General features: G+C 43.7%; 1 protein-coding gene across 4 annotated transcripts in view; it reads right to left on the bottom strand.

The window, feature by feature from the left end:
* Positions 1–26,517, bottom strand: part of LOC146206757 (uncharacterized) — an 84,174-nt gene that overhangs the window by 30,287 nt on the left and 27,370 nt on the right. For all 4 annotated transcript variants that reach the window (XM_084591561.1, XM_084591563.1, XM_084591560.1 and 1 more), the window contains 5 exons: positions 26,181–26,298; positions 17,534–17,687; positions 17,350–17,451; positions 5,294–5,438; positions 13–148 (listed from right to left, as the gene is read on the bottom strand). In XM_084591561.1, the coding sequence (XP_084447687.1) occupies positions 13–148; positions 5,294–5,438; positions 17,350–17,451; positions 17,534–17,687; positions 26,181–26,298 (655 nt within the window). The remainder of the gene's footprint in view (positions 1–12; positions 149–5,293; positions 5,439–17,349; positions 17,452–17,533; positions 17,688–26,180; positions 26,299–26,517) is intronic.

The raw sequence follows: 26,517 nt of genomic DNA, 5'->3' as shown, positions 1-26,517 counted from the left end.
CAATTAGCAAACCTGAGCTGACTGCATGGTTTGTCTTGTGCGACATTACACTGCAGCAGAGATCAATGAGCTTGTTTCCTAGTGACCAGGCACGCTGGGCAGAGAGCCCCTGGTTGGCCACCAACTGCTGGATGAAGTGGAACAATTGCTGCAAGGCCAAGATCAACATCAGAGGTGACAAGAAAGTACCAGGACCATAACAAAACTTCATGCTGACAACAGAAAATAATGAACCATCAGTAAAATGAGTTCCGCTAAACTGAAAGAATTAAAAAAAGTACTCATAGACGTGATCTGAGGGGTGCACTGTCCTGAAGCTGCACATAGGCTACAAGGGATGCCACTTGGAGGGATGAATTGCAACCTCTTTCTACAAGCACACAGCCAGGCTCATGTCAGATATGAATTTCCTGAAAGCAAACCGCAAAAGAAAAGCTACAAAATGGTCTCACTCAGAAAAGCTGCAGTAACTTTTTGAGTGCCATATCCGAGCATACTCAGCTAAGCCCCAGTGCACACCTGAGCATTCTGCTGCATCTTGCAACCACTTTTTACAAAGGAGAAATTTGGATATATGAAGGTGCTGCTCATTTCTGCTGTGGTGGTTAGTTTTTTAATCTCATCCATGACAAGGAGTACTACCTGAATATGTCGAAATTCAGGAAATATTGATGAAACTGACAGTAAACTGAACAATTTGTTACTGCAGTGGTCTTGCTAGCGATGAAAGTTATGGCAGCCAGTTGGCAAAAACAAAAGGCGACAACGTTCTGCACTGGACAGCAAATGGATGTCCGTCCACCATTTTCTGTAAATCCTGGCATTGCACTCATAGCAAAAGATGCATATATTTCAAATTGAGAGAAAAAAAGCCTGGCCTCCCAATATGTGCAGCATTCAGACGCTTACAACAACCAGGGACATGCAAATATTCACAAGTTTTGAATAGCAAACTGAACATCCTCCTGTGCAATTATTCAAGCAAATCAAATAAAGTATATCCAAAATTATTCCAAACAAACTATAAACATGATGTCAACTTTCTAAATAATTTTTCTTTATGAAAAAATTGGCACAAGGTTCAAATAAGGCCCCCCTGCCATATTCCTCTTCAATTACGGTTTCAAAAACTGGGCTCACAACAATTCCACATGCCATTCTGCCACGATCAGTAGGCACACCAAAGTGTTCAGCGCTGTGATGCAGTTTACTAGTGTGGTGGCATTCATACATTCATACGCTAATAACATGGACTGCAAGACTGAATGCAGCGTCAAGACTTAGGCAAGTTCAACTCACCCCGCTATGATGTCAGATCTCAGATACATACAGAGCTGTTGCCAGTCTCATGCCCAGAGGTGGGGCTCTAGTTTATTGGCTTTCATTGTCAATAGCAATAGTTTGTATGCCTTGTATACTGACTTCATGTTTCAACCCCTTAGTGAAGATTAGCGCAGTGTCTTTTAACAGCTATAGCTGTTAAATCTCGTTACAAGAGACACTCAGTTATAAGAGACATTTGAAAATGGTTTGGTTGGTTTTTCTATGTCTGCCATGTTAACAACATTGCATACAAGAGACATGGTTACAAGAGACACTCTGTTACTAAGGGCAACTTTTTCAGGTCCCCAGAGTAAATTCTCCACTATTTAGAAGAGACAAAACCCAGGTGTGCTCATACAATGCAGCTGAAGCGTACCAACTCATACATGACGCATTTCAGATTGCCTTAGCTAAATTCTGTTCCATATCAGCATCCAAGAGACTGCTGAGATGCTAGAATCTTTTGAGGAACTCGTATCTGCAAATGTGGATCTTGTGTGCTCCCGAAGAGCTTACAGAGTGTGCAATTCTCACGCAAGTAAATGGCACATGTGTCATACAGGATGACTACAAGGACATTTCAGAGGAAAAGTGTCAGCATCTGAGGGTGACGAGCATGTAAGAGTGCTTCAAAGGTATTAGAGCAACAGAAAGGCTCACAAAGTGAAGTGCTTTACCTCCAGAATTTGGGAAGGAATACACTCTGCACTCACAAAAATACATACTAGTATGAATAACTTCTTTAAGCTTTCCTGAACAATACCCTGTTAATGCGTGTGAATGCATTTATGTGCTTATGTGCAGTAAACTGATCAATACAGTGCTTTTAGAATGTTTGGTTACAAGAGACATTGCTTACAAGAGATCTTTTTCGGGTCCCTTGAGTGTCTCTTGTAACAAGGTTTTACTGTAATTACATAAGTTATAGCACATATCTGAATTTTAAAGCGCACAGTGCTGCAGGTCAACTGCGCCACCTAGCAGAAAAAAAGAAATTTCCGATATTGAGTAAAAACATAATTAGGAGCCCTGGACGTCACTGCGTCAGTGCAGCATTCACATAGTGCTCTGCTCTTGAATGTCTACGACAGCAGTTCGAATCCCACTTTTGCTTCTACTTTTTAAATCCTTAATTTGACCATACCAGTCGGCAGTATTTTGTATATCACGGCATACTGCCTATTAGTTGCAATTTCCGACACTTTTAATCTCTAACTTAGCCACCCAAAGAATTTCTTTTTAGATCTTTCTTTCAAACAACAATTACTGCTTAGAAAATTTACAATTTTGCCTGTGGTGCTTCTCACCCTTTAGAGCCAAAATTGCCATTTAACATGCTTTCAGGTGACTCATGCCCCACGCAGTTTACAGCTCAGAAATAGGCTAAGTTATACTTGCCCCATGCCAAAGCATCGCCGATACTGCTTCAATGCTTTGTGCAACTATTCCGTCTGTGAAAATATGTGCGCAAGCAGCAAATATGGGTGCAACTATTTGATTTGGTTTGCAAAAAATTTATGAAAATCAATTTACTGTGTGGAGAAATGTTAAAGGCTTTTCACCTCCACTTATCCAGCATTGAGGACTACATTAAAGACGCTGGTTATGTCCGAATCTTTTGTTACCACCTGAGTATCTCACTGCACTCCATGTCTCTCGTCGTTTGCTACATCTTTCTTTCGTCTCTCCCCTACAAGAGAAAAAAGGACATTTCCGTCCCTTTTTTGCAACCTGTCAACCATGGCAGGTGGCTCTCCCATGTGCCAACAGTTGGCAGAAAGAGGATTCGGCGGGCAGTTTTCACCTTCATGCCCCTCCTAATGCACTCACGTTGAAAGTACTGTTCTCACATCGCTAAAGACGACTGCTTGACTACGTCTCCTGCTATCGTTTGTTGTGAAGACTTGTACTACCTTGTACAGCAATCCAAGTTTCTTACATACCATGCAAGCATCAGAAAAAGTAGTTTTATCTTATCATACTGAAAATCAGGCAATATATATATGCACATAAAGTACACACCACTTGCAACCCATTTAATAGGCATAACATAGGACCATCTGCTCAATGCTCACATGCATAATAGTGCTAAAAACTATTAAGACAGCTACAAGTGTGCAACGTGAATATCTGAGCATTAGCTTCAGCCTAAGAGCAAGCAATTTTTATAGCTTTCTGGTCTATACTATTTCTCCAACACTCGAGTGCACAAACAACACTCCCTTTTAGTCTGGAAGGGGCATGATCCCACACAGGCTTTCTAAACATGCATACACTGGTGCAGCCGTGTCTTTAGCACACTAAAAAATTTTCATAGCCAGCAGTCCTGTCAAAGCATAAACACACTGTGCCATTACTGATGCATAGCATACTGACGCACTGCCAAGGTTTGTGCTGAAGACAGCGTCACCAAGCAATCACACAAAACTGTAGAATGAGCTCATGTTCTAAACCCGGCTGTACACTGTATGCAGGCTCTCAGGAAAACCAGCAAACTACAGTAAAACCTTGATAATTCGAACTCGCATAATTCGAAATCCCAGATAAATAGAAGAATTTCTGCAATTTCTCGCAATTTCCAATGTAAATTTGACCGTACAATTCGAAGCAGTAGCCTGCCCCAAAACTGTTAATTCGAAGGTTTTTTGGAGCTTTGCTGGAAAAATTTCACTATAAATTAATGATGGGACGGCTTATGCTTGATTTGCCATAGCGCCCCAACCCTAGAGCTCCCAGCACAGAAATCCACTCTGTGATATGGCTCGCTGGATGTCAAAGCGTGCCCCTGACGAGATGGAGATGTGTTTCACTGCAACGCAGCCGTGGATACTCTCGGCACTTTGTCAAGGCGGGCTGGAAGTAATGGTGACCGTAGCCTTTGCCCCCCTCCGGCCTGGCCGTGGCCAAAGCAGTGTACAGTGGAGGCGCTGACATCAAACCATCGCGCACTCATAGCAACAGCAGTGCATGTCCTGCGACACGACCACTCTTGCTCTGCCCTTGGCGGGGTGACAGTGCGCAATATCCACCTATGCATTCATTTTAATTGTGCGCCATATTGCTTAGAGGGTTAACAGGCAACCCGATTACCGTATTTACTCGCGTAATCAACCAATTCGCACAATGAACCTGCCAACCAACCTTATGCCGCTGAGAAATGAAAAAAAAAAAAAAAAGAAGGCCATCGTTATAGCACGTTCCTTCGTCTTGCGCGGTCGCAGCGGGCCAAGATGTTGCATACCGTTAACAGTATAGCGCATTTATCTTCTGGCGTTAGCTCTTACATTGGGCATCTGGAAGGGGAGGGAGGAGGACTTGGTAGAGTGCCAGCAGCCTTGACAGGAGTGCCGGCTCTGGCTTGCTCGGACCGTCCGGTTGCGCAAGCCTGGTTTTCAGTATGTTCGCGTTACTGTGCTGCGAGCGAAGCGTGCGGTCTGCTGCCACAAAATCATCGAAATGCAAATACTTTTTTGGGAGAACAATGCTAAAAAGACGGCGTCATGATCGCGGCTGACCTTGTGCTTTCTTTGGTGGCAATAGGGTGGAAAGATAGAGGAAAGGTGGGAGAAGATGGGATACACCCCCTTGTGCTCTCGTAATCTCGCAATTAAATTTTTTGTGCGTTGCGCATCATGTCACTCGCACAATCCCCTCAGTTTCAGTCGCCCTTTGGGAAAAACCAAAGCTTTCAACTTATCAGCCCTGCCACATGCAATCACTTATTGGAAGGGTCTTCTGCACAACATTGTTCACATATCTAACTCTGTTGCTTTCAAAAAAAATATCACCAGTATTTTGTGCCTGAGTGCTTTCTTTTCATATCGTTTTTCAGTTTATTCGCTACTGCATAATGATATCCATACAACGACATTTGTTTGCTTCTTTTTTACACGAATTCCACTGTAACCCCCCTCACATTGAAGCCTGTGAGGTACCTGAATAAATAAATTGCAATGGATGGATGACTGACCTTGGGCTGACATAAGCTGCCTGGCTTGAGAACAGCTGCACCAAGCACCAGCAGACAGCTCTCCACAGTGCCTTGGACGGAGTCCTCCCAGCTCTGCTCAGTCACTGTTTCCACCGCTTCTGACAGCACCACTTGGCTAAGGGAACTGCCACAGTGATTGCAGTGTGAGACCGAATTCACATGAATATTTGCACTGTCTGCTTCCCTTGTGCTGACCTCACGTGAGACAGCAAAATGGCACCTCAGGAGAAGCTAAGCACAAACATTTTTTGGCCAAGTCAAGAACAGTCTTTGCCAAAAGTCTAACACTGCTTTGCTAATATTACCTTCAAGGAATCTAATGGTCCTGAAAAAAACAATAACCGCTTACATCACGGTACATTGATTTGATGAAAGCCTGAACAATGGTCGCCTGCTTTTGGGGTAAGGATAGCGTGACAATAACTATTTCTCATACTATTTTCATCTTTCATGGTGTGATGCCGTAGCGGCAGCGCCCTCCCACTAGTAGATGCTTTGTTTTTGAGAAGGCCTCATCGCAAAGCGCCAACAGCACATGATGAGCATATAGTTTTGGTGCAAATGAAGAACCACGCAGACAGAAGCACTCACAATGGTTACCGTCAGCATCTGAAACAGCCCACAGCCACCATTGTCAAAGGTGATAAAAGCAAAGCTGAAACTAAAGCTGCCGGCATATTGTGCAAGACGAGGTCATCTGTTTTTCGTCATGCTTGCCATTGCATGCATACCTCAGAGGTGTGCCGCATACAATGAGAACTGCTATCTGGCTTTTTTCACAGTCACTTACCATGTAGATCGTAGCTGGACATAGCTGCATGCGGAAGCCCATTCAAACTATCGAGCGCGAGTCCCGTAGCATATGCATTAGCAACCGCTTAAGCCACAGCTTTACATGGGCATTGGCCACAGGACAGCGCCGACGGTTAGAATTATCTTCTAAATAAACAGGGTCGAATAAGTGAGCTTTTACTGTAGTTGCAAAAGAGGTCATAAAGAACAAGGAGGAGGCAGCCACCACATCGGTCATGGCGCAGGTTTGGTTATATACATGGTTTTTCTATCTTCTCCCAGTCTTCATTCTGGAGGACGCTGACCTCCCAGGTGTGATGGCACGTAGTTCAAATTATGCCTGGCAGAATCAATTCTAGTTTCAATTACCGTATATTGCCGCGTATAAGTCGACCTTTTCTTTTAAAATGTCCTTCCAAAAGTTGGGGGTCGACTTATAATTGGGGCCGACGTATATGCGGAGTCTTAAAGTCTGCTTATATGTGGTGTCAAAAGTAATTTCGACCGAGTCGCAGATAATATCACACCCCGTGCGCTCGTGATTTCATAAAAGTTGTCAGACACAATGCGAAAGTAGATCTGATTTTAAAAAAAAAATTGAATTTAATTGAGATATGCACCAAAGGTTTGCTTTAATTCGCAACTCAAATGAACGACAGGGGGCGCTGCGAAGTCTGGCCACACTGGGCAAGATGGCGGAAATATGTGGGGTCCCGCGCAACTCGTCCCTTGAAAATGTATTGCTGTTTCTTGTTTGTGACGAAATTTGTAGTGTTTTGTGAAAAGTGGTCGCGTTTGTCATGATTCATTCTAACATGATCCAAGTGTACCAGGGACTATCAGACCGAAGTTCAGGCACCGGCGTCGCTGAAGATCCTCAAAAAATTGTGATCAGCTGATGAACGTGTTTACGAAATCTACCGTGGAGAAAAGCGACGTTTGTCGCCGATGCTTCTGAGAGACGGAAGCATGTTGGCACTGCAGTGTGTGTACATATTGCTACAGGTAAGGACTTCAACGATTTCGCCATTATTCAGCGTGAATGGAAAGGCACCGCACTCATCGTGCGAGCCTCCGGTCGTCGCGCTTGTTGCCGCTGTTTGATAGCGCTCAGCTTAAAACATTTTGTTTTTTGTTTTTTTTTTTTTCAGTCTACAGTTGTTTTTTTTCGTTTCCGCGGATAATATGAAGCTATTCGTGGCCAGAAGGGTCATCACGATTATTGTTTCAAAAAATGTGTTTTTTGATTAGATTTGCCTTGTGCGCGATAGTGCATTTAAATTAACAGCGTATTTCAGAGAACTAGTAAAACAATTCTTTCATGATTGATGGTGCCGTGTTATATTGCTACGCCGACTGTCTGTGTCGTGCAAGTATGCATTTGCTTTCCTCGAGAGTGCAAGCGTGATTAGTGATGCCTTCGAAAAGCTTGCGCTCTGAGCTGCCTCTTTCGCGCGTGTATCTATGTCTACGCTATCGGATACCATAAACTCTTTCTCTATCGAGGTCCTCGGGAATTTTCGCTCCCGCAGGCAGTCTGTGACCGAGAAGCTTGTTAGTATAAATATTGTGTCGTATTCACACGCTGCTCGCCCGTCTGGCTTGTGTCTACCTTTCGACGAAGTACTTCCAACCCAGTTACAGGGTTAAAAAAAAAAGAAAAAAAAGACACTAAGAAAATTGATAAAAAAGGCAGACAGGAAAGTAAATGGTATCTCACCCATTGCTTTTTAACTGGCCAGGTTTCAAGGGAGCATGGCACCGCTGTTGTAGGATGCGTGGCAAGAGAGTTCATTTTTATTTTTCATTTTTTTGGCACCAGCTTGTGAGTTTGAAACGTTTCTGGTTACATGATATATATCCTGTTCTTTATAGACTGCAAAGTACTACTAGGAAGATATTTCAGGAGATAAAGAAATTCTGTTTGAGGAAGAATATGCTTCTGTATATTTTCGGGGCTAATAACTCGAGCATGGTACAAGAAGAGCCATTTGCCCTTTCTTTGCTGTCGTAGACCTTTTTTACTAGACTGTGGAACAGCATATGATTGTTATTTTTATTGTGTTTTTAAACAAGTTTCTTAAGATGTTACATATCTTTGGTAAAAGAATTGCATCGTTTTGTTTTTTAAATTTCAGTTGCTAACTTCCTTGTGAATTATTCTATTTGTATGCTGTTTACAGAGGCTTTCTTCACCATAGTTCTATTTTTATACGGTTTCTATGAACCACAGTGCTCTTTTATTTGCTGCTAGTATTTTTCAGTCTTCTGATTGTGTTTTTTAACAATGCAACTGAAAAGGCCTGCCGTCCACATCAACTTACTTCGCTGTAGCCTCCAAGGCTCAAGAGCTTCTGCAGAAAGCTGCGAGAGGACCGGCAGATGCATGTGTGTGGAACATGCGGCACAGAGGGCGACAAGAAAACAGTAGAGTCTATGACACTTAACATTCTCTTGAGTGCTCAGATATCAAAAGGATGACTTCACTGCAATTATTGCACATACCATCTGTACCAGGCAACAAGGCTTGCTTCTCAGCCTCCTTGAGTATCCAAATAACACCCCTAAAGGCTAGAACATCTTATAATTTGAGGAAAAGGGTGCTCTTTACCTTGTAGAAGTTTAGAGCTTGGAGGTAGCACGGTGCTGTATTGTATGACTAAGAAATAAACTTTGATGCTTTATCTATTTTACAACCTATGCATCTGCAGTTTGTGCAAACACAATTCATGCAAAATTCTCATCAGACATCCATTGCTTACTCGAATCTTAAAAGTAAACCTATCTGTAATCTAGCCAAGATTGCTTGAACAAAAGAAAATTTTGTATTTTCATGCAAAAATGGCTACAGATAAGAACACTGAGTTGAGATACACAAGATAGGCATCAGGTTACTCCAGTTTCCTATCTCTGGGTGCTGTGCCCATGAACTGGTAAATTAAATTCAATTATGGAGCACTTGAATGGTGACACAACTCGTAGGTGACACAACTCGCCTGAACGCCATCTAAAAGAGTCCGCTTTGCTTTTGCAGTTATGATTATTGTATCTTGTGTGAATATATTGCTACGAAGATGACGAAGCGGGCAGTGGTGCGGGGCGGAGTGCTCGCGCCAGGCCCGCTGGCCATTAAAGCATATTTCATCGTCATGTCATCACGTCGTTCTGTTTCTGTTGTGTCGCCATGTTTCATCGCTAGTCATGCCACCACGTAACATTTGGTTGGAGGTGCGGTTCATCCCCATCCTCGCTGTGCCCCGTCGAAGCCAACCGTACACCGGGTCCATCGGCCGAGAGCCCGTGGAGATCGCCACCCAGCTTTACCCCAGCCCTTTGTGACAGACCCGACCAGCCGCTCTCCCCAGCCCCGTCCCCAGCCCTGACCACAACACACGACGACCAGGAAGAGCCCAAAACCGACCCGACCGACCCCACGACGAAGCGACCTCATGACCACTAGAACGAAGACAGCACCCCAACCCAAGCCGTTCGGTGTGTCCATGAGCCTTGGCCTTCGGCAAACGATGAAGGTTGGACCTGATGCTCCGGGGCAAGCATTCATCGCATCTTCCCATTCATTGTGGTGTCCAGCGTTTTATGTCCTAATCGTGTGTGTGTTCATCGTCGCTTCATGCATTGGACTTCTAGCAATCGATCGGGACGATCGTTCGGTGGCCCCGGGTAATGCTACGAAGATGACGAAGCGGGCAGTGGTGCGGGGCGGAGCGCTCGCGCCAGGCCCGCTGGCCATTAAAGCATATTTCATCGTCATGTCATCACGTCGTTCTGTTTCTGTTGTGTCGCCGTGTTTCATCGCTAGTCATGCCACCACGTAACAATATTCTATGACGGTGCTGCATTCTAAGCGCCTAAAGACGCGTTTGTAAAAGTGTACTAAGCACAAATCATCACAGTTCCTTTACAAAAGCTGTTGGGCATTCTTAGTCGACACTGGGAGGAGGTAAAAATATTTATTCGGGCATCGGATCTTCAGTAAAGTAGTTCACTACCTGTTAGACTGCCAAAAACTAGCCTCTCTAAAGCTAAGTATTGTGCCTATCTGTGATTGTAAATACTCCATAATTTTGTACATTAAAGCCCCACTCCACATAAGGTTTAAATCTGTAGGACAGACAGTGAATTTTTCAGTTAAACACTTTATAGTACCTCATGTACCCCACACATTGTAGCTGATGGTTTTAAGCTTGGTTTCTTAACTTAAAAATGATTTATGGTGACGTGCAGGCTTCATGCGTCTTTAAACAAGCCCATCTGCCAACCTCTTCCACATTTCATATATCGTTCAGATAATTACAGTTAAACCTCGTTACAAGAGACACTCAAGGGAACCCAAAAAGGTGTCTCTTGTAACCAAAGTCTTTTGTAGCCTAAAATTCCCATCTACTCGTACGTGTGACAGTTTAGATTCCCTTATCTAAATTGTGTTCCGTATCAGTGTCTTGTTTTGTTGCAATATGTCTGTTGCAATATGTCAGGAACCAAGAAGGAGTGCCTCCTTTTGACTGGAAGTCAAAATGTCCTTATTGTTTCAGCCGCCGTCATCACATTCCTGTGTGGCTGAAACAACAGGGACATCTTGACTCCTCAGTAAAGAGGAGGCACTCCTTCTTAGTTCCTGACATATTGCAACAAAACAGGACACTGATATGGAGCAGAATTTAATTAAGGGAATCTAAACTGTCGCACATACGAATTAGTACGAGTCAGCTGCATTGCATGAGTGTACCTGGGTTAATTGTCGCTTATAAATAGTGAAAATTACTTTAGGGACCTGGAAAATTTGTCCTTAGTAACAGAGTCTCTCGTAAACATGTCTCTTGTATGCAATGTTGTTAACATGGCAAACATAGAAAAATCAATCAAACCATTTTTAATTGTCTCTTATAACCGAGCGTCTCTTGTAACCATGTCTCTTGTAATGAGATTTTACTGTAGCTCAATTCCTTCAACATTTTTGCTGTTGGTTTTGTTAAGCCCAGCGAAGGTTCGCTTGATCGAAATTCTTACACTGTATTTCATTCTCTTAAGATTTCTTTGTGCTTGGATTTTCACGAGTGTTGCCTGGCTACTGTTGGAGATTGGTGTTCATTTGTAAAACAATACTTCGGTAAGTGCAGTAATATTTTGTCAGTTAATATGTACGTTATTGTTGTGCAGTAGGGATTCTGCCGGTCTGCCACTCACAAACAGATGCATGCCTCCAGCACCTGCCTAAGCAACTCCCTCTATGACTTCCTCCATTCCTTCCTCTTCCTGTATTCTTCTATAAATGAGGACATGGCCACTTTATGTGTTTGTTATAGCCGTTAAAAGATTAGGACACAGAAGTACAGTGCAAAGCTGTTAGGGAGAAAACTAGTATATCATTCACTGGTTTGTAATAAAAATAATTCATGTATAATGTCTGACTGTGCGTTCTCATGAGAAAACAACACAGTTCCTGCTCACGGCAAGCTGATCCCAGCAATGCTGAAGTTGTAGCAGGAAAACACTGCTCTAAAAATTAAACATTGATAGATGATACTCAGTGACTGCAGAAACACTATGTTCCAGGCAAAGTCTGTGCTGATTACCTTTTCTGTATGTGGTAAGTAGTTTTGCCTTTCATGTAAGCTGCACTGCAGAGTAGCTAGTAATGAGTACTTATGCTTTACGTTACATGGCTGCCATATCTTATGTTCTTTCTTTACCTGATACCCATTTATATTTCCACTTAACTCGAACAATGCCACACTTGTTGTTGTTGCCTACTTGACTTCAGAAGGCGTAAACTGGAAAAGTGAGAAAGGTGCAGAAAGCAATACTTTTCAAGAGAACTCTATATGTCGAGCGCTAGCACGTATTCAGGTACAGTATGTCACTGCTATTTAGACATTGATGCATGAGTGCTTTGTTAACACAAGCGTGCAGTTTACTGAAAGAAGTTTTGACACCTTCCTGAGTTCACTTGTTGCCTAGACCGAGTGGCTTATTTAACGTTTAGGAGGATGCAAGAGCATGTGCGGCTGGGTGTAAACATTAGAAATGCTCTGCTGCAAAGAGAACAAGAAATCTGATATCAAGTGCAGGAGGCACACGGCAATTAATGCTTGTGCCAGATGATGTGCCTTTAACCTTGTATGCAGCAGTGTGAAAATAGAGCATTGGAAAAGTGACAAATGGAAGTCTTGGTCATCTAGTATCAAAGAAAAACAAACAAGGGTTGAGGGGCAGCCTAGTTCGGAAGCAAACATTTCAACAAAACTTCTCTTCAGCCCAGGTGAAGACATATCTTCTTGTTGAAATGTTTGCTTGCGAACTGAGGCCGAGTCAACTGCAAACCGAGTCAAGCTTGCTGCAGAGCATCTTTTTGTCCTCGCTCCCAGCATTTTTCTGTAAAAATGCTGAATAAAGATTGAATTGAATGATCATTGCAACCCTTACCTGGTTTTTTTTTATTCTGTGTGTACATGTTCCCGTTATTTTAACCCTGTTATGTAGTGAGTGCTTATGCACATTTACAATACCCTCGTGCACTGCATATGTAAAAAACATTCTCAAGAAGCTGTGGAATTAAATAAATACAGTCGAACCCGGATATATCGAACTCGAAGGGGATCGCGAAATAGTTCGATATACAAAAATCGGCTTGTGACGGCACTTACGATGCCAAAAAACGATACCGCGTGTGTCGCCTCATCAATCCACTCGCATAATGAACCCACCCTCCACTTTTTCACCCGAGAATTTGAAAAAAAAAATGCGTTAAGACCAGCTCGCTCACATGCAAGCGATTGAGCGATCTCAGCGACGAGCGGCAGCGACAGAGCGAAAAATTTCAAACTTGTTGGAGCTGCGTCCCTCTTGCCGCTCGAGCCACCGCGACAATACAAGGTTTCTGTGTCGCTGCGGCAGAAATCGCGAGCGTTTTCGCTTGCATTTGGATGGCGCGCGTCACTCCGTTTCGGTCGTCGCATCCACAGCTCACTTCTTGGCAGCGTGCCAAGATGCTGCGCAGTGATAACGTCAGGGCGCGTTTATCTTTTTATAGCTCCTCCGGTGGCGGGGAGCGAACTTGGCAGAGTGCCCGTGATGGCTTGATTGCACAAGCCTGGTTCGATTTATCACGCCGCGCTTGGGGCGGGCGTCATGATCGCAGCAGCAGACCGCGTGCTTCCGTTGATTCATACATGCAAAGATAAACGGCTCCCGCCAAAACAAAAAAAAAAAAAAAAAAAAGGCCTGCCGCTTCTTAACGTCCGCAGCCGCCATATCTTACGCTACGTCGCGCGTACAACCCAACGATAAGAAAGGATGTCTCGCAAAAAAATAATAAAATAAAAACAGAGAGAGCTGCCGCTTCTTAACGTCCGCAGGCGCCATAGCCATGTCAGCCGCCGCGCGCAGAGGGTTCGCAACACGCGCTGGAGAAAGCGTCCGACGTCTGTCTGAAAACGGGCTGAGCTGGCTTGGCGCATGCGTAGCGCGTGCTGAAGGAGAGAGATAGCTCGGCAAAAGAATGGGCACACCCACGCACATGGCTTGCAAACGTCATGTGTTGGCGCGCGGGAAACAATAACTGCAGATGCGCGCGCCTTTAGGGAATGGGCGCGGCGCTGTCCAGAACTGTCCCCTCTCATTCCTTCCGCGCGTGGCTTGAAAACGTCACGCGGCAAACGGCCAAGCGTGATGCGATCGTCTTTGGGGAAGGCACACTTTCCAGTGCGTGGTGCGGAGTTCGATACATCGAACGACCGGTGAAATTGAGTTCGATATATGACGCGACTTTCCCATACTTTTACATGGGATTTTCAAGGGGATATTCCGTGAGTTCGATATAACCAAAATTCGATATATCCGGGTTCGATATAACCGGGTTCGACTGTATTAGCTGCTATGCAGAAAGCCATTACCTTTAATAGTGTGTCATCAAACACGAAAAATTGATTATTATGTTGGCTTTCTCGTACAGCTGATGGGCCTCACCCTATCAAGCTCCACTTGACAGCTGTCTTATGAGTCTCAGCCTTTAGAGCAGCCGCAAATCATTTCTTGCAAATTAATCGCCAGGTGTCCAAGAAAGCACACTTTACGTATGTGCAAGGAAGGTTGTGTGCATCAGCTCTGTACAGCCAATCTGCATTCACTCACTTATTCACGGGGGTCATTTATGCTGCAGTTGACAAGTTGACCCACTCCAGTATTTTCTGCCAAGAAAACCCTACAGCCAGTCACAATGTATGGATGCGAGAGTTGGACTGTGAAGAAGGCTGACCACCGAGGAATTGACGCGTTTGAATTGTGGTGCTGGCGTAGACTCTTGAGAGTTCCTTGGACTTCCAGAAGATCAAATCAGTCGATATTGTCAACCATAAACCCTGACTGCTCATTGGAGGGTCAAATTCTGAAGTTAAAGCTGAGCTACTTTGGTCATCTGATGAGAAGAGAGGAGTCGCTGGAGAAAGCTTTGATGTTGGGAAAGGTTGAGGGTTACCGGAGAACGGATAGGCCGCGAACGCGATGGTTAGATGGCATCCTCGAGACGCTGCAGATGCAGATGAAGTTATGTGATGTTAGGAAGATAGTGACAAACCGGAAAGCGTGGCGTGATATGGTCCATAGGGTCACGAAGAGTCGGACACGACTGAACTGAACTGAACTGAACTGCATTGACAAGGTGATGTTTGGATATATCTGTAAAATCATTCATTTGTTTTACTGATATCCTTTTCTTACTGTAAAATGTTTACTCCACTTTTACTTCAGCATATGTCACATGTTTGAAATATTCTAGAACTAAACTTGACTGGGACAAGATGGATGAAAGGTACGTGTATATACGTAGGGCCATCAAGAACCTGAGTTCAAAAGACTGTGCGAGCTCATCTAAGTTTAATTTTGGACCTCTAATTCTTTGATTAATATGTTAGTAATTAAGCCAATTTTAGATTTGACGTGTTATGTACAGCCATGGTCAGAAGTTCTGAAGCCAAATGATTTTTGTCTCAGCCGCAAAATGAAGCCGTACAGTGTCATTAGAGAATGAATTGCCATGAAATGCTATCAGACCGTTTCTGGCTGTGGTAATAAATCATTCCAAGGCATTTTAAATGCCTTTAGGCCTTGATGGCGTGACGGGCTCATTTTGCGGCTGAGACGATAATCCTTAGGCTTCAGGACTTTTGATCACTGCATGCTGCTCTGGTAATTGGCGAGGTGTGATACGCATTCAAGCCCTTCACCAAATGAGCGCCCTGTAAGTGAGCTTTGTCGCCAAGGAATTACAGCTTTATTTGAGAATATATTAAAAAAAAAAAAAGGTGCCGGCTTGATTAGTTCACCGCGCAGTTGTCAGAAACCTGTAGCCGACAAAACTATACAGATTCTGTGATATTATTCAAGGGTGACAAGCTACAACGCTAGAAGTGAGCGGCCGCATAGGCAAGCGCGATCACACACCGGACCCAATTTCCATAACACGTGCGGTACAAAATAGAGGGCAGTCACGCGCTGCGTGGCCTGCAGATCTCGAGACGCCTGCCTGACGCAGCGAAGAATTAGGCCAATCGTCGTAGAGTGCTCCCTTACGTTTGATGATGACGTTCTTAGCAGAACTAGCTTAAAAAGCATTGATCAAGCTGTCACAAACTAGGAGTTGTTTATACGTGTGCCGATCGAATTTTGTATGTGACACGAGAAGTCGAGCTGCGTAGTACGTATTGTTGCTCGCTCATACTTATCCGTAAGTGTTCCGTCCCTTGGGAAGGTTAGTAGAAGGCAATTGATACCAGGAAAGCAATCGTACGACAAAAACTGACGAGAAAGACTATATGTAGACGGCAATTTCAATGCGTTCCGTGGAGATTGAAAATGCATCGATTCTCTGGCGCTGATCGCTGGATCACGAAGTAAATACATGAAACAATGTGCCACTGTGCTGTGGAACGGCTGCAGAATTGGTTTTCCATTGGTTTTGTCCTTTTTCGCGGTGCTACAAGCACTTTGCTAGCGGGTTTCCATAGCGCGAGCAAGGGGCGTCTGCTACTGGATCTACTGGTCTACTGCTACTGGTCTAAGCAAGGCATATAGCTCCATGCATCCAATTAACACTGCAGTGCTTTTTTTATTCACTGGTACGGAGCAAAGAAGGCTTTAAATGTTAGCTCAAAGAAGTGGGCACTGACTACCTATGTGTTACTATGCTATTACTAGGGTTATGTAATAGCTATATATAACCTAGGAAAGGTGACACCAATGAGTGACAGTTTCGTCTAGTGCATCAATGGCTTCAATTCATGGAACTTCGCAACAATACCTCACAAGAAGTCCACATAAACAGTAGCGGTGTGCAAATATTCAAAATTTCGAATACGAATCAAATATTTTTGTTATTCTATTCATATTCAAAAAACTGATATTCAGGATTTCCGAACATTCGAAAATTATCAAATACACCAAAAATTCTCCGCAGTTTCCCCACGCTGCCCATTTCGCGGCAATACTTGACCAAGCTGACTTTGCAATGAAGCATCCTCAAACACAGATGGGGCCGTTTTGTGAGGAGGGACTTTCCCTTTTGGGAAGAGGACCTTCTCGACAGTGCACGCAAAGCAAAGCACTTGACGAAATTGGGAAAAAAAACTCGTCCTTACTTTGGCTTTATCTCAAATGCAGACATCCATTGTACAGGTGCTTTTCATATAAAATTACTGCGATACACTCCATACACTCAGTGGAAGACACATTTCCAGCACGTTTACATATGGAGTCATCTTCCTGATGCTCTTATGCAAGTGGAATTGCATAAGAGCATCAGGAAGATGACTCCTGATGCTCTCTGTGGGGTATTTTCAACCCTGAGGTTGAAAATACCCCCCTTTTTCTCTTTTTTTTTTCCTTACACACCTTTAAACTACCTAAACTTATGAAGAGAGAGAATGACATTTCTCATCACCTGCGAGATTACAAATGCTAGAACCATACAACCAGCCACATTGCAGGGCTTAAAAGTAATCCCTTTGGGCTGCATATTTCTGAGAAAGACTGTACATGCTGCATAACCTCTGAGCGTGACACTGAGGGTCGAACCCTACACCTCCTGCATGCGAGATGGATGGTCAACCTACGAGGCCGCCACTGCGGTACCTGACATGAACTGTAGGGCCCCTTCCATGTGTCAAAGCAGGTGTTCACTTCAGCAGTGAAACAGGCAAGTGCAAGGCTAACACGCTAACACCTCTCACCTTTCTGGAAAGCCAGCTTCAACACATTTCAGGAAGTTCAGCAGACTGCGACAATATAATGGTCCCAGCATGGTCATGTTGATAACAAGCCGTGTTATTTCTCTGTGGCAGAAGAAATAATATCCATGTTTCCTCAACCATTGTTTCTACATCATTAAAAAAAAAAAAAGAAAACTGCACTCACACAGTTGCTGATGCTGCAGCAAAAGTATTCCTCAAATCAGCATACAGTTGATACAACACATGAAACAGTAAATGGATCCCAAAGTTCCCAGGAGCCAAGCGAACATGTCGCTTCAGGCAACGCAAATAAGGTACCACAGTACCTAGCATTTGTTCTGCAAAAGATAAGAATATAAAGAAAATCTAGAATAAATGACAACTCTGGGTCAAGTGGTTCAATATGAATGACTACAGTCGATCCCAGACATAATAAACTCAAAGGGGGATCTCAAAATAGTCCAATACTAGCTAATTCGATATATAAGAAATAGACAAGCATATCTGTGACTTACACTGAACCCACATTACTGATATATTTTTACAGCCTGCTGCTCGAGAGGCAACATTACACATATGCTACTTCGCATTAAAGCCACAGCAGATGGTGCTTTGGAAGTTGGAGCTAGCCACTGCCTATCGTAAGAGGTGCAATCCCAGTGTACCACAAATAGAATAACCTCTCCTTAAAATTAAGGTACAGTTGGTTTCTGCAACACACTTGGCAGTAAACCACACTAGACAAGACCGTTAGGACAAGCTGTGCATGTCAGCAGGATCATGGGGAAAATCAGAAATGGAGCCACCTTGCCATGTGGCTTCGCAGTGTCAGCACTACCTACAGCTGCCATGCAGCCGCACGTGATAAGCGATCACGCTGTTAGAAAAAATGCCACTTGCAGGGGCGTGCATGCATCAAATGTTTCAGTGATGATCAATGTAAGCAAAATAAAGCAGGGACTTTTGCAGGCATCTGGCAACAAGTATTTTAAGTTGGCAACTTGGAAACCTTCTGGTAGCTTTTTTTGTAATAATAATACTTTATTCTGGATTCATTGTGGGTGACCCTGGCATGTACGGGTAGCAAAACGCCCATACCAGTAATTCATATCCTGTCGAGTTTTCTCGTTACAGTTTAAAATTTGATTTGGTGCTACGTGCAGATTAACTGACACTGACAAAGAGCTAATGGACATTGTGGTGACAAAGAGACAGAACAGATGTCCAAAGAAATCAAGGTTAAGTTCAAAGTGTGCCTTCAAGGGCACCAGCAGCTCACATTTAATGTGCAAAAGATCGGCAGCATAGTGTGCACATTGTTTTAGCTAACCTTTTAAAGAAACAGCATTAAATTTTTAGTACTATAATGTGATCTGTGATATGGTCAAAATTTTGTTTCTAGTCATCTACACCCGCGAAAAGGCTTTTGATAAACATTATATACTCAGTTAAGATATGTGTTGTGTTGTGTTGGGTTTAGTGGCGCATAAGCAACTTAGGCTATCATGCGCCAATTTCATGGTTAAGGGTGTTGTATTTATGTAATTTAATCTTACATTCTGTTTAGGACGTTTGCTTCTATTAAAAACCTGAAAACACAGGGCAAATCAACAAGCGCATTTTCACCTAAAAGCAAAGCTGGATGAAGAGGAATGTGTTGTTTGTAAAACTGTGTAAAATGTTTTTTCCTCAGTTGTTCAAGTTGTCTGCATGAGATTAAAATGTGGATGACTGTTAGCTCGTGTCCGCATGAATCACACAGGGGCTTATCCTGTTTAGTTAAAATGAAACTATGTGTTAAATGTGTGTGTCCTATGCGAAGACGGCATAGAGCCACTTCTTTGGAACGTTCAAGATGGGTGCTCGATTTCCACTCTTCTATTACAGGCTTTATGAGGTGTAGCTTGTTATTTGTTTCAGTGTTCCAAGTGGACTGCCATTTTTGTATCAGTCTACTCTGTACCAATTTCATGCAGTCTTGAGATGGTATCTGCACTTGTTTTATTTTCTTGTCTCGAGCTTTGGCAGCGCACATATCTGCTTTTTCATTACCTCGGATTCCTACATGACTGGGTACCCAGCAAATTTTTATGCTTCGTCCTTCATCTGTAAGTGTTGCTATGCTGTGTATGATGTTTCCAAGTATTGGTATAACTGCATTTCTTGTGTGAAGGGCTGTGACTACACTTAGGGAATCTGTGTAAATAATACTTCTCCTGAGGTTTCCTTTCATTATTTTCTCTATGGCAACAGAGACAGCATAGCATTCAGCAGTAAAGATGGACGCGCACTGTGGAAGTCTCATTATTTCCTCCCATTCGCCTTGAACAACTGCGCTTCCGACATAATGATCTGTTTTCGAGCCATCCGTGTAAAAGTCTGTGAAGTTACTGTATTTTTCTTTCAGCTGAAGGAATTCTTGTATGAAGTGCTCTTGTGGGGTTATTGTTTTTTGGAACTGTGTAAGAGAGAGGTCGCAAACTTCAGGGACCAGGTACCAAGGAGGCAGAGGGTTAGGTCTTTTGGCAATGCTAGGTAAACAATCCGGTAGCTCAACCTCTTGACACATTTGCTCAAATCTTAGGAGCAGTGGTCTCACTGCATTGGGTTTGTTGGTGAATAGTGTTCTAGAAGGGCATTTAGTTACTAGAGAATAGCAGATATGCTTTGGCAGAGATCTGATTTTAAATATATAGGCACATGTAAGTGAAGTTCTTCTGATTTCAAGAGGAGGTTCATTTGTTTCCACAAGCAGACTGGATATAGGAGAAGTTCGGTATGCTCCACATGAGAGTCGAAGTCCTGTGTTATGTACCGGGTCTAGTTTTTTTAAATATGATGGTCTAGCTGACCCATACACTATGCAGCCATAGTCTAAGGTGGAGCGTACGACAGATCTGTAAATGTGTTTAAGGCATGTCCTGTCAGCGCCCCAGTGTTTACGGGAAAGAACTTTTAGTATGTTTAGAGATTTGGAAGCCTTTTTCTTCAGGACATTTATATGAGGAAGAAAGGTGAGTTTTTTGTCAAAAGTTACGCCTAGAAATTTGTGTTCGTTTTTCACCGGTAATTTCGTTTTGTTCAGGTGTAGTGTAGGATCTGTTTGTAAGCCTCGTTTGAGAGAGAATAGGAGAGCCACTGTTTTTTGAGGAGAAAACTGAAATCCGTTTGTGTCTGCCCATGCTGCTAGTTTATTTATGGTCAACTGCACCTGTCTCTCACATGTAGATACGTTAGAGGATGTGTATGCAATCTGTAGATCGTCAACATAAGCTGAATACATTACGGATTTCGGGATAACTGTGCTTATGGAATTCATTTTTACTATAAAGAGAGTTGTGCTTAAGACGCATCCCTGTGGTACGCCATTCTCCTGTACAAAGTTCTTTGAAAAAGTTGAGCCCAAACGCACACGGAATGAGCGATTTGACAAGAAGTCCTTTAGACAGTTTAACATCCTACCACGTATGCCTAAATATGCTAGGTCACGGAGGATGCCAAACCTCCATGTAGTATCATACGCCTTTTCCATATCAAAGAAGACGGCAAGGCAGTGCTGTTTGTGAATAAATGCTTCACGAACAGTGTTTTCAAGGCGGACTAGATGGTCCGTGGTAGAACATGCTGTTTTGAACCCACATTGGTGTATGTCTAGAAGTTCTTGGGAATGAAGGACAAAGGCTAATCTGGTATTAAGAACACTTTCAAAAGACTTTGCTAGGCAACTTGTGAGAGCTATGGGTCTATAACTGCTGGGGGCCGTTGGTGGCTTTCCTGGTTTCAGGAAAGGCACAATAATAGCTTTTTTCCAGGCCTCAGGAATACTCCCGGATACCCATACTTTGTTGAAAAATTTCAGAAGTGCTTCTAATGCAGGTGTAGAAAGATGTGCTAGCATCTGATAGTGAATTTGATCTGGGCCAGGTGCAGTCTTCTTGCCGGCAGATAGAACAGTGTTTATTTCTTGTAGTGTTATTAACTTGTTATATGTTTCATTCGTACTTCCACTTGTTGGCAGTTTTTGTTTTTCGGCCTTGTTTTTGTATGTTATAAAAGATTTTGGGTAGTGTAGTGAGCTTGAAATTGCAGAAAAATGATCGCCTAGAATATCTGCCTGTTCCTGTAAGTTTGTTTGGGTGCCAGGAGATGTTAGAAAGGGGACTGTGTACGGGGAGAAGTTGCCATCCAGTTTGTGAACAAGCTCCCACATTTTTTTTGATGTGATTGAGCTATTTATTGATGATATGTATTTTTGCCAAGAAGCCTTCTCAGCGTTTCGGCGGATGTACCGTGCCCTAGCTTTCGCCTGTTTGAATTTTACGAGGTTTTCGTTTGTAGGGTACCTGCGAAAGGTTCCCCAAGCTTTGTTTTGTTTCTTCTTTGCATCTCTGCACTCCTGAGAATACCAGACTTTGCGATTTTTCAGTACCACTCCTGAAGACTGTGGTATAGCTACAAGTGCTGCGTCAATGATGCAGGCCGTAAATTTTTCATTTATCTCGTCAACACTGAGTTTTTCGGAAAAGACCTTTTCCAGGCTGGCTTCAGACTGGAATAGAGCCCAGTTCGCAAGGTGCAGCTTCCACCGCTTGGGTTTGTTTAGAGTGATGGAGGGTGAGGGTGTTAGGCTGATAATGACAGGCAAATGATCACTTCCTAGAGGATTGTCAAAGACGTCCCATTTAAAATCAGTAAAAATTGATGGGGAGCTAAATGATAAATCTAAAATGCTCATTTTCCCCGTGCTTGGGGAGCAGTATGTATGCTTTCCTGTATTTAGCAGGCAGACATCATTGTATAATATAAAATCCTCTAATATACGACCTCTAGTGTCTGTCTGATCGCTTCTCCAAAAAGTGGAGTGCGCATTAAAATCTCCAACAACCAGATATGGTTCTGGCAGTTGTTCTAAAAGCTCTTCCAGATCATGAAGGGTTACAGTTAGGTGCGGTTGGAGATACAGTGAGCATATAGTTATTGTTTTATAATGAATGATAGAGACAGCAACAGCTTCGAACTTGGTTTTGAGGCTAATTTCACGTGTTGCTACTCCATTCTGCACTACAATAGCGACACCTCCAGATAACCTATTTGCTTCTTTTCGGTCGCAGCGAAAAACGTTGTGTCCTTTTAAAATGTTTTGGTGTGGTCCTAAGTTAGTTTCCTGTAGGCAAAGGGCTACAGGAGAAAATGAATGTAAAATGTCTTTTATATCGTTGTAGTTGTTTATGAGACCTCGGCAGTTCCAGTGTATGAGGAACGCCATTTTTTTTTTTTTTTTTTGAATGTACCTGAATTTAGGTTTCAGGTTTTTCTGGTCCTGTTATACGAGGTTTTTCTCTCCGTTTTCTTTCTAGAGAGTTATGCCGCCGCTGCAGCGTGGACGAGGAAGGGGTTGTGTCCATTGCCTCAGGGGCTTTGGACGTTTGGGGAGAGTTAGGAGTGTTGGTTGCAGGCTTCCCTTCTGGGGGAGAAGCCTTTTGGGCTGTTGGCTCTGGGGCCAGTGTGCCCTGTTTCTGCGATGGCAGGGCAGCTTTCGCTGCTTCTGCCTGGGGCAAGGATGGCCCTGCCTGAGGCTTACCCTCGGCGGAGACCAAATCCTGTTGTGGTGTGCTGCCCCCATGCTCCACCACATTGGAATAGTTCGGTTTGGCTGTGAACAAAAAAGTGCCCTGTTTAACAAGATATCGCTGTCGTGCCTCTTTAAACGTTATGTTTTCCTTGACTTTTATGGTAATGATGTCCTTCTCCTTCTTCCAAGAAGGACATGACCGTGAGTACGCGGCGTGTTCACCTGCACAGTTTGCGCAGTGTGGCGCAGCTTCACACTCGTCAGATTTGTGTTCATTTGAGGCACATTTTGCACATGTTTGTCGGCCACGGCAGCTCTGGGAGCCATGACCGAATCTTTGGCAGTTGAAACAACGTCTAGGGTTTGGAATGTAGGGCCGGATGTCTACTTTGATGTAACCGACTTCAATGGATTCAGGGAGTTTGCTGGAGTTGAAAGTCAGAACTATGTGCTTTGTTGGTATTTCTTGGTTGTTCTTCCGGATTTTGATCCTGTGTACACCGATCACATTTTGCTCAGAAAGACCTTCAAGAAGTTCTTCTTCGGTGAGTGACAGGAAGTCATTCTCTGATATCACGCCTTGGACTGTGTTCAAGGATCTGTGAGCACTGACCGTTATTGGGATATCCCCAAATGTTGTAAGTTGCTGAAGGTTGCTGTACTGGAGTTTGCTTTGCAGCTCAAGCAGGAGATCCCCGCTAGCCAGTTTACTAACTTTGTATCCTGGGCCTAGTATGGTTGTGAGAGACCTAGATACTGCAAAGGGGGATATTAGCCGAGCTTGTTTGGCAGGGCTTTCACTGTGGATCACATGATATTTAGGGAAAGTGTCATGCTTTGCTGAAAAGAACTGGGCTGATACATCGGTCCGCCTTTTCTTGGAAAGGCGATCAGTTTGTTTGGAGGAAGAAGCCATAAATAATGTATGATGTTCGGCCGCGGCGCCAGCCACCCACCATGGAGCCCAACGAGGGGACGGGGCAGGAATTGGCAGGCAAGTCCTGTCCACGTCAGCTGTACACCGTAACTATAACCTAATATGGCGTAACTCAGGGTAGTCAGCCACACAAGGTTAACCCTCGCCACCTGGAAGTAAGGAAAAACCGGAAGAGAGTAGAGGACAGGAGAGTTGTAGGGTAGAAGATAGGAACGTGAAAGATGAAGGGGAGGATAGGAAAAGGCGACTGCCGATTTCCCCCGGGTGGGTCAGCCCGAAGGTGCCGTCTGTGGGAAGCGTGGGCCAAAGTGGTGTGTTGCCTCCGCCGAGGGGCCTTAAAGGTCCAAACACTCGGCATCGGCTCAACCACCAGGATCCCCTTTTCCCCAGACACGGCGATGCCACGCACGGCTAAGCGTGGGTGCTCGGGGTCCGTGGTGTCGCACAGTACACGCAAACATCTGCTTTAGCAGATGCCCCCTGCGGGCTCAGTTAAGATATGTGACATTTTTTATAGCAATAGTGTTAAAGGCCCCATTCACCAGAAACTCTGGCGTCACCAACGTTGTGAGCGAAAAATCACGAGCATGGCACTGGCAGGCGGTAGCTGGCAGCTCACATGGCCACACACTGACTGGACGTACAGTTGCCTGACATTGCGTTTGGCAGGAGCTGTCAACTCGGGCCTCTCCTTTTATATAGGAGGGCGATATCAGAACCAGCCAGCCAGGACCCTTGATGGTCTCACTGGCTTTCAGTAAGACAAGGATAAGGTGCTGAACATGCATACTAGTGCTTGATAGCCCCACATATGGCCACAGGAACTACCTTTTTATGTTTCAGCTTACACTCACAAATTGTGTTATAAAAATCTGCTGTTGCACCATCACGCAGCCACTTGGCACTGGAAGCCAGCTTAGTGCTCAGAAAAGTGACCCATTCGCCTGCCTTTGACTTGCCACTGAGAACTCTTGGGATGATTTGGATATATAACCGACGTTTGCAACCATCCTCTCTTTAAAACCAACCTTCACTTAATTCAACAAGGCTCAAGCTTGCTGTTAGCTTCCAGTGCTTGCGTCTAAATAGCTTCTAAATATGCAGGGGAGCTATCACCTTGTATATAAAGCAGACTTCTTGGGACAATGATGGCTGCAAGCTGGCGATACTTGGAGGCAATTTACACACTAATATTCTATACGATTTAACCACTACTAAACATCCCAAACGTCTCTGTCACTCCCATTGTAAGCAGTGCCAAGGACACATACAACATTATACTCATAATGCAAAAATTCCTAAGAAGTGAAAAATAGAAGTAGCAACATGTTCATAAACGTCTCATATTGTTACACACTTACAAAGGCAGCCAATATCATTGACAAGGAGGAAAGCATAGAAAAATGTCTTTTTTTTCTTTTTAAGGTATTCATCAATGTGCATTTTATGGATGAAAGATAACTGATTAGATGGTAAATAAAGAAACATATGCCACTATTGGAATTCCATTTCATACCGTTAAGCAGCCCAACCACAGTAGCAAAACAACCACAGTTTTACGTGGTAGTGTAAGGGCCCTGTATCACAGAAAATCTGGCATCGCCGCCAATAGCTCAGCTGGCATAGAGCGAAAAATCCTAATCGGCTGACAGGGCCATGATGTTGCAGTGAAACGACCTCACATAGGAATTTCAAACACCCCACTAAGCTCACGTTAAGCGTGACATCACAGGTGAAACGGAAATGATTAGAACATGACATTCAATGTAAGTTAATGGTCGCCGCAAGTCTCAAATAATTTAACTTAATAAAGCCAGTGACTTTGCTTAAAATAATTTTAATTTTTAGGTAGGATTCAAACACATGGCATTTGGTATACAAGCCAGAGACTATAACACCTAGGCCACACAAGGCACACCTATACGTGGAATGCAAGCAGGGCTTTACACGCCTGTTGTGTAGTCTTTCACGAAAGGTGATATCTTATGAATGTGTGCTAAAGAACATGAATGTAATAAGAGAGGACCACAGGCTACTAACGCATCATGGCTCTAAGGCAGAGCTTGAGTGCCCCCAAACCTTTTCTTCTACTGTCTAATCAATTACCTTTCAGCCATAAAATGGTTACATTATTTATGACACACTGATCAACACAAAAAAAAAAATGCTTCCCTGCCTGGTGGTGGCTGTTGGCTCTCTCTATATGTGTCATAACCAGCCACTGTTGCACACTGTTAAACTTGAGGCAACACAGCTTGTCATTTTCCAGCAAGGCTGCACAGGTACCAGTGAAATGAAAATGGACAAAGTTACTGGCCTCACCAGGTCCTCCCCAAGCACCAAATCTGGCTGCCAAAGCAGCTTGGAGCCGCAGGCCTTGCTCTGTGACTTTGTCTCGAGGTGTTGGTAACAGACCCTGAGAGCACTCCCTTCGGCCGACCTGCAGAAGTGGCAATGGCACCCACAACAGCTTATTACCAGGCACCTGGCCAATTTCTGAGGGCTGTCTAATAGAGTCCGAGACAGTTTAAAATATATGACCATGTTCATTCAACTGTGCAGAGGGCTACACATGCCACATAATACAACAGCAAAATTTTTATGACCTTTTTAAAAAAGAAAATGTTCTGGGTAAATACTTTCAATATGTCTTTGTGAA

Source organism: Amblyomma maculatum, chromosome 1 (assembly GCF_055883805.1).
Source record: "Amblyomma maculatum isolate TAMU_Amacu chromosome 1, ASM5588380v1, whole genome shotgun sequence".
Lineage (NCBI taxonomy): Eukaryota > Metazoa > Arthropoda > Arachnida > Ixodida > Ixodidae > Amblyomma > Amblyomma maculatum.
Note: the sequence above shows the minus strand (reverse complement) of the source record. Positions and strands in the feature narration are given on the sequence as shown.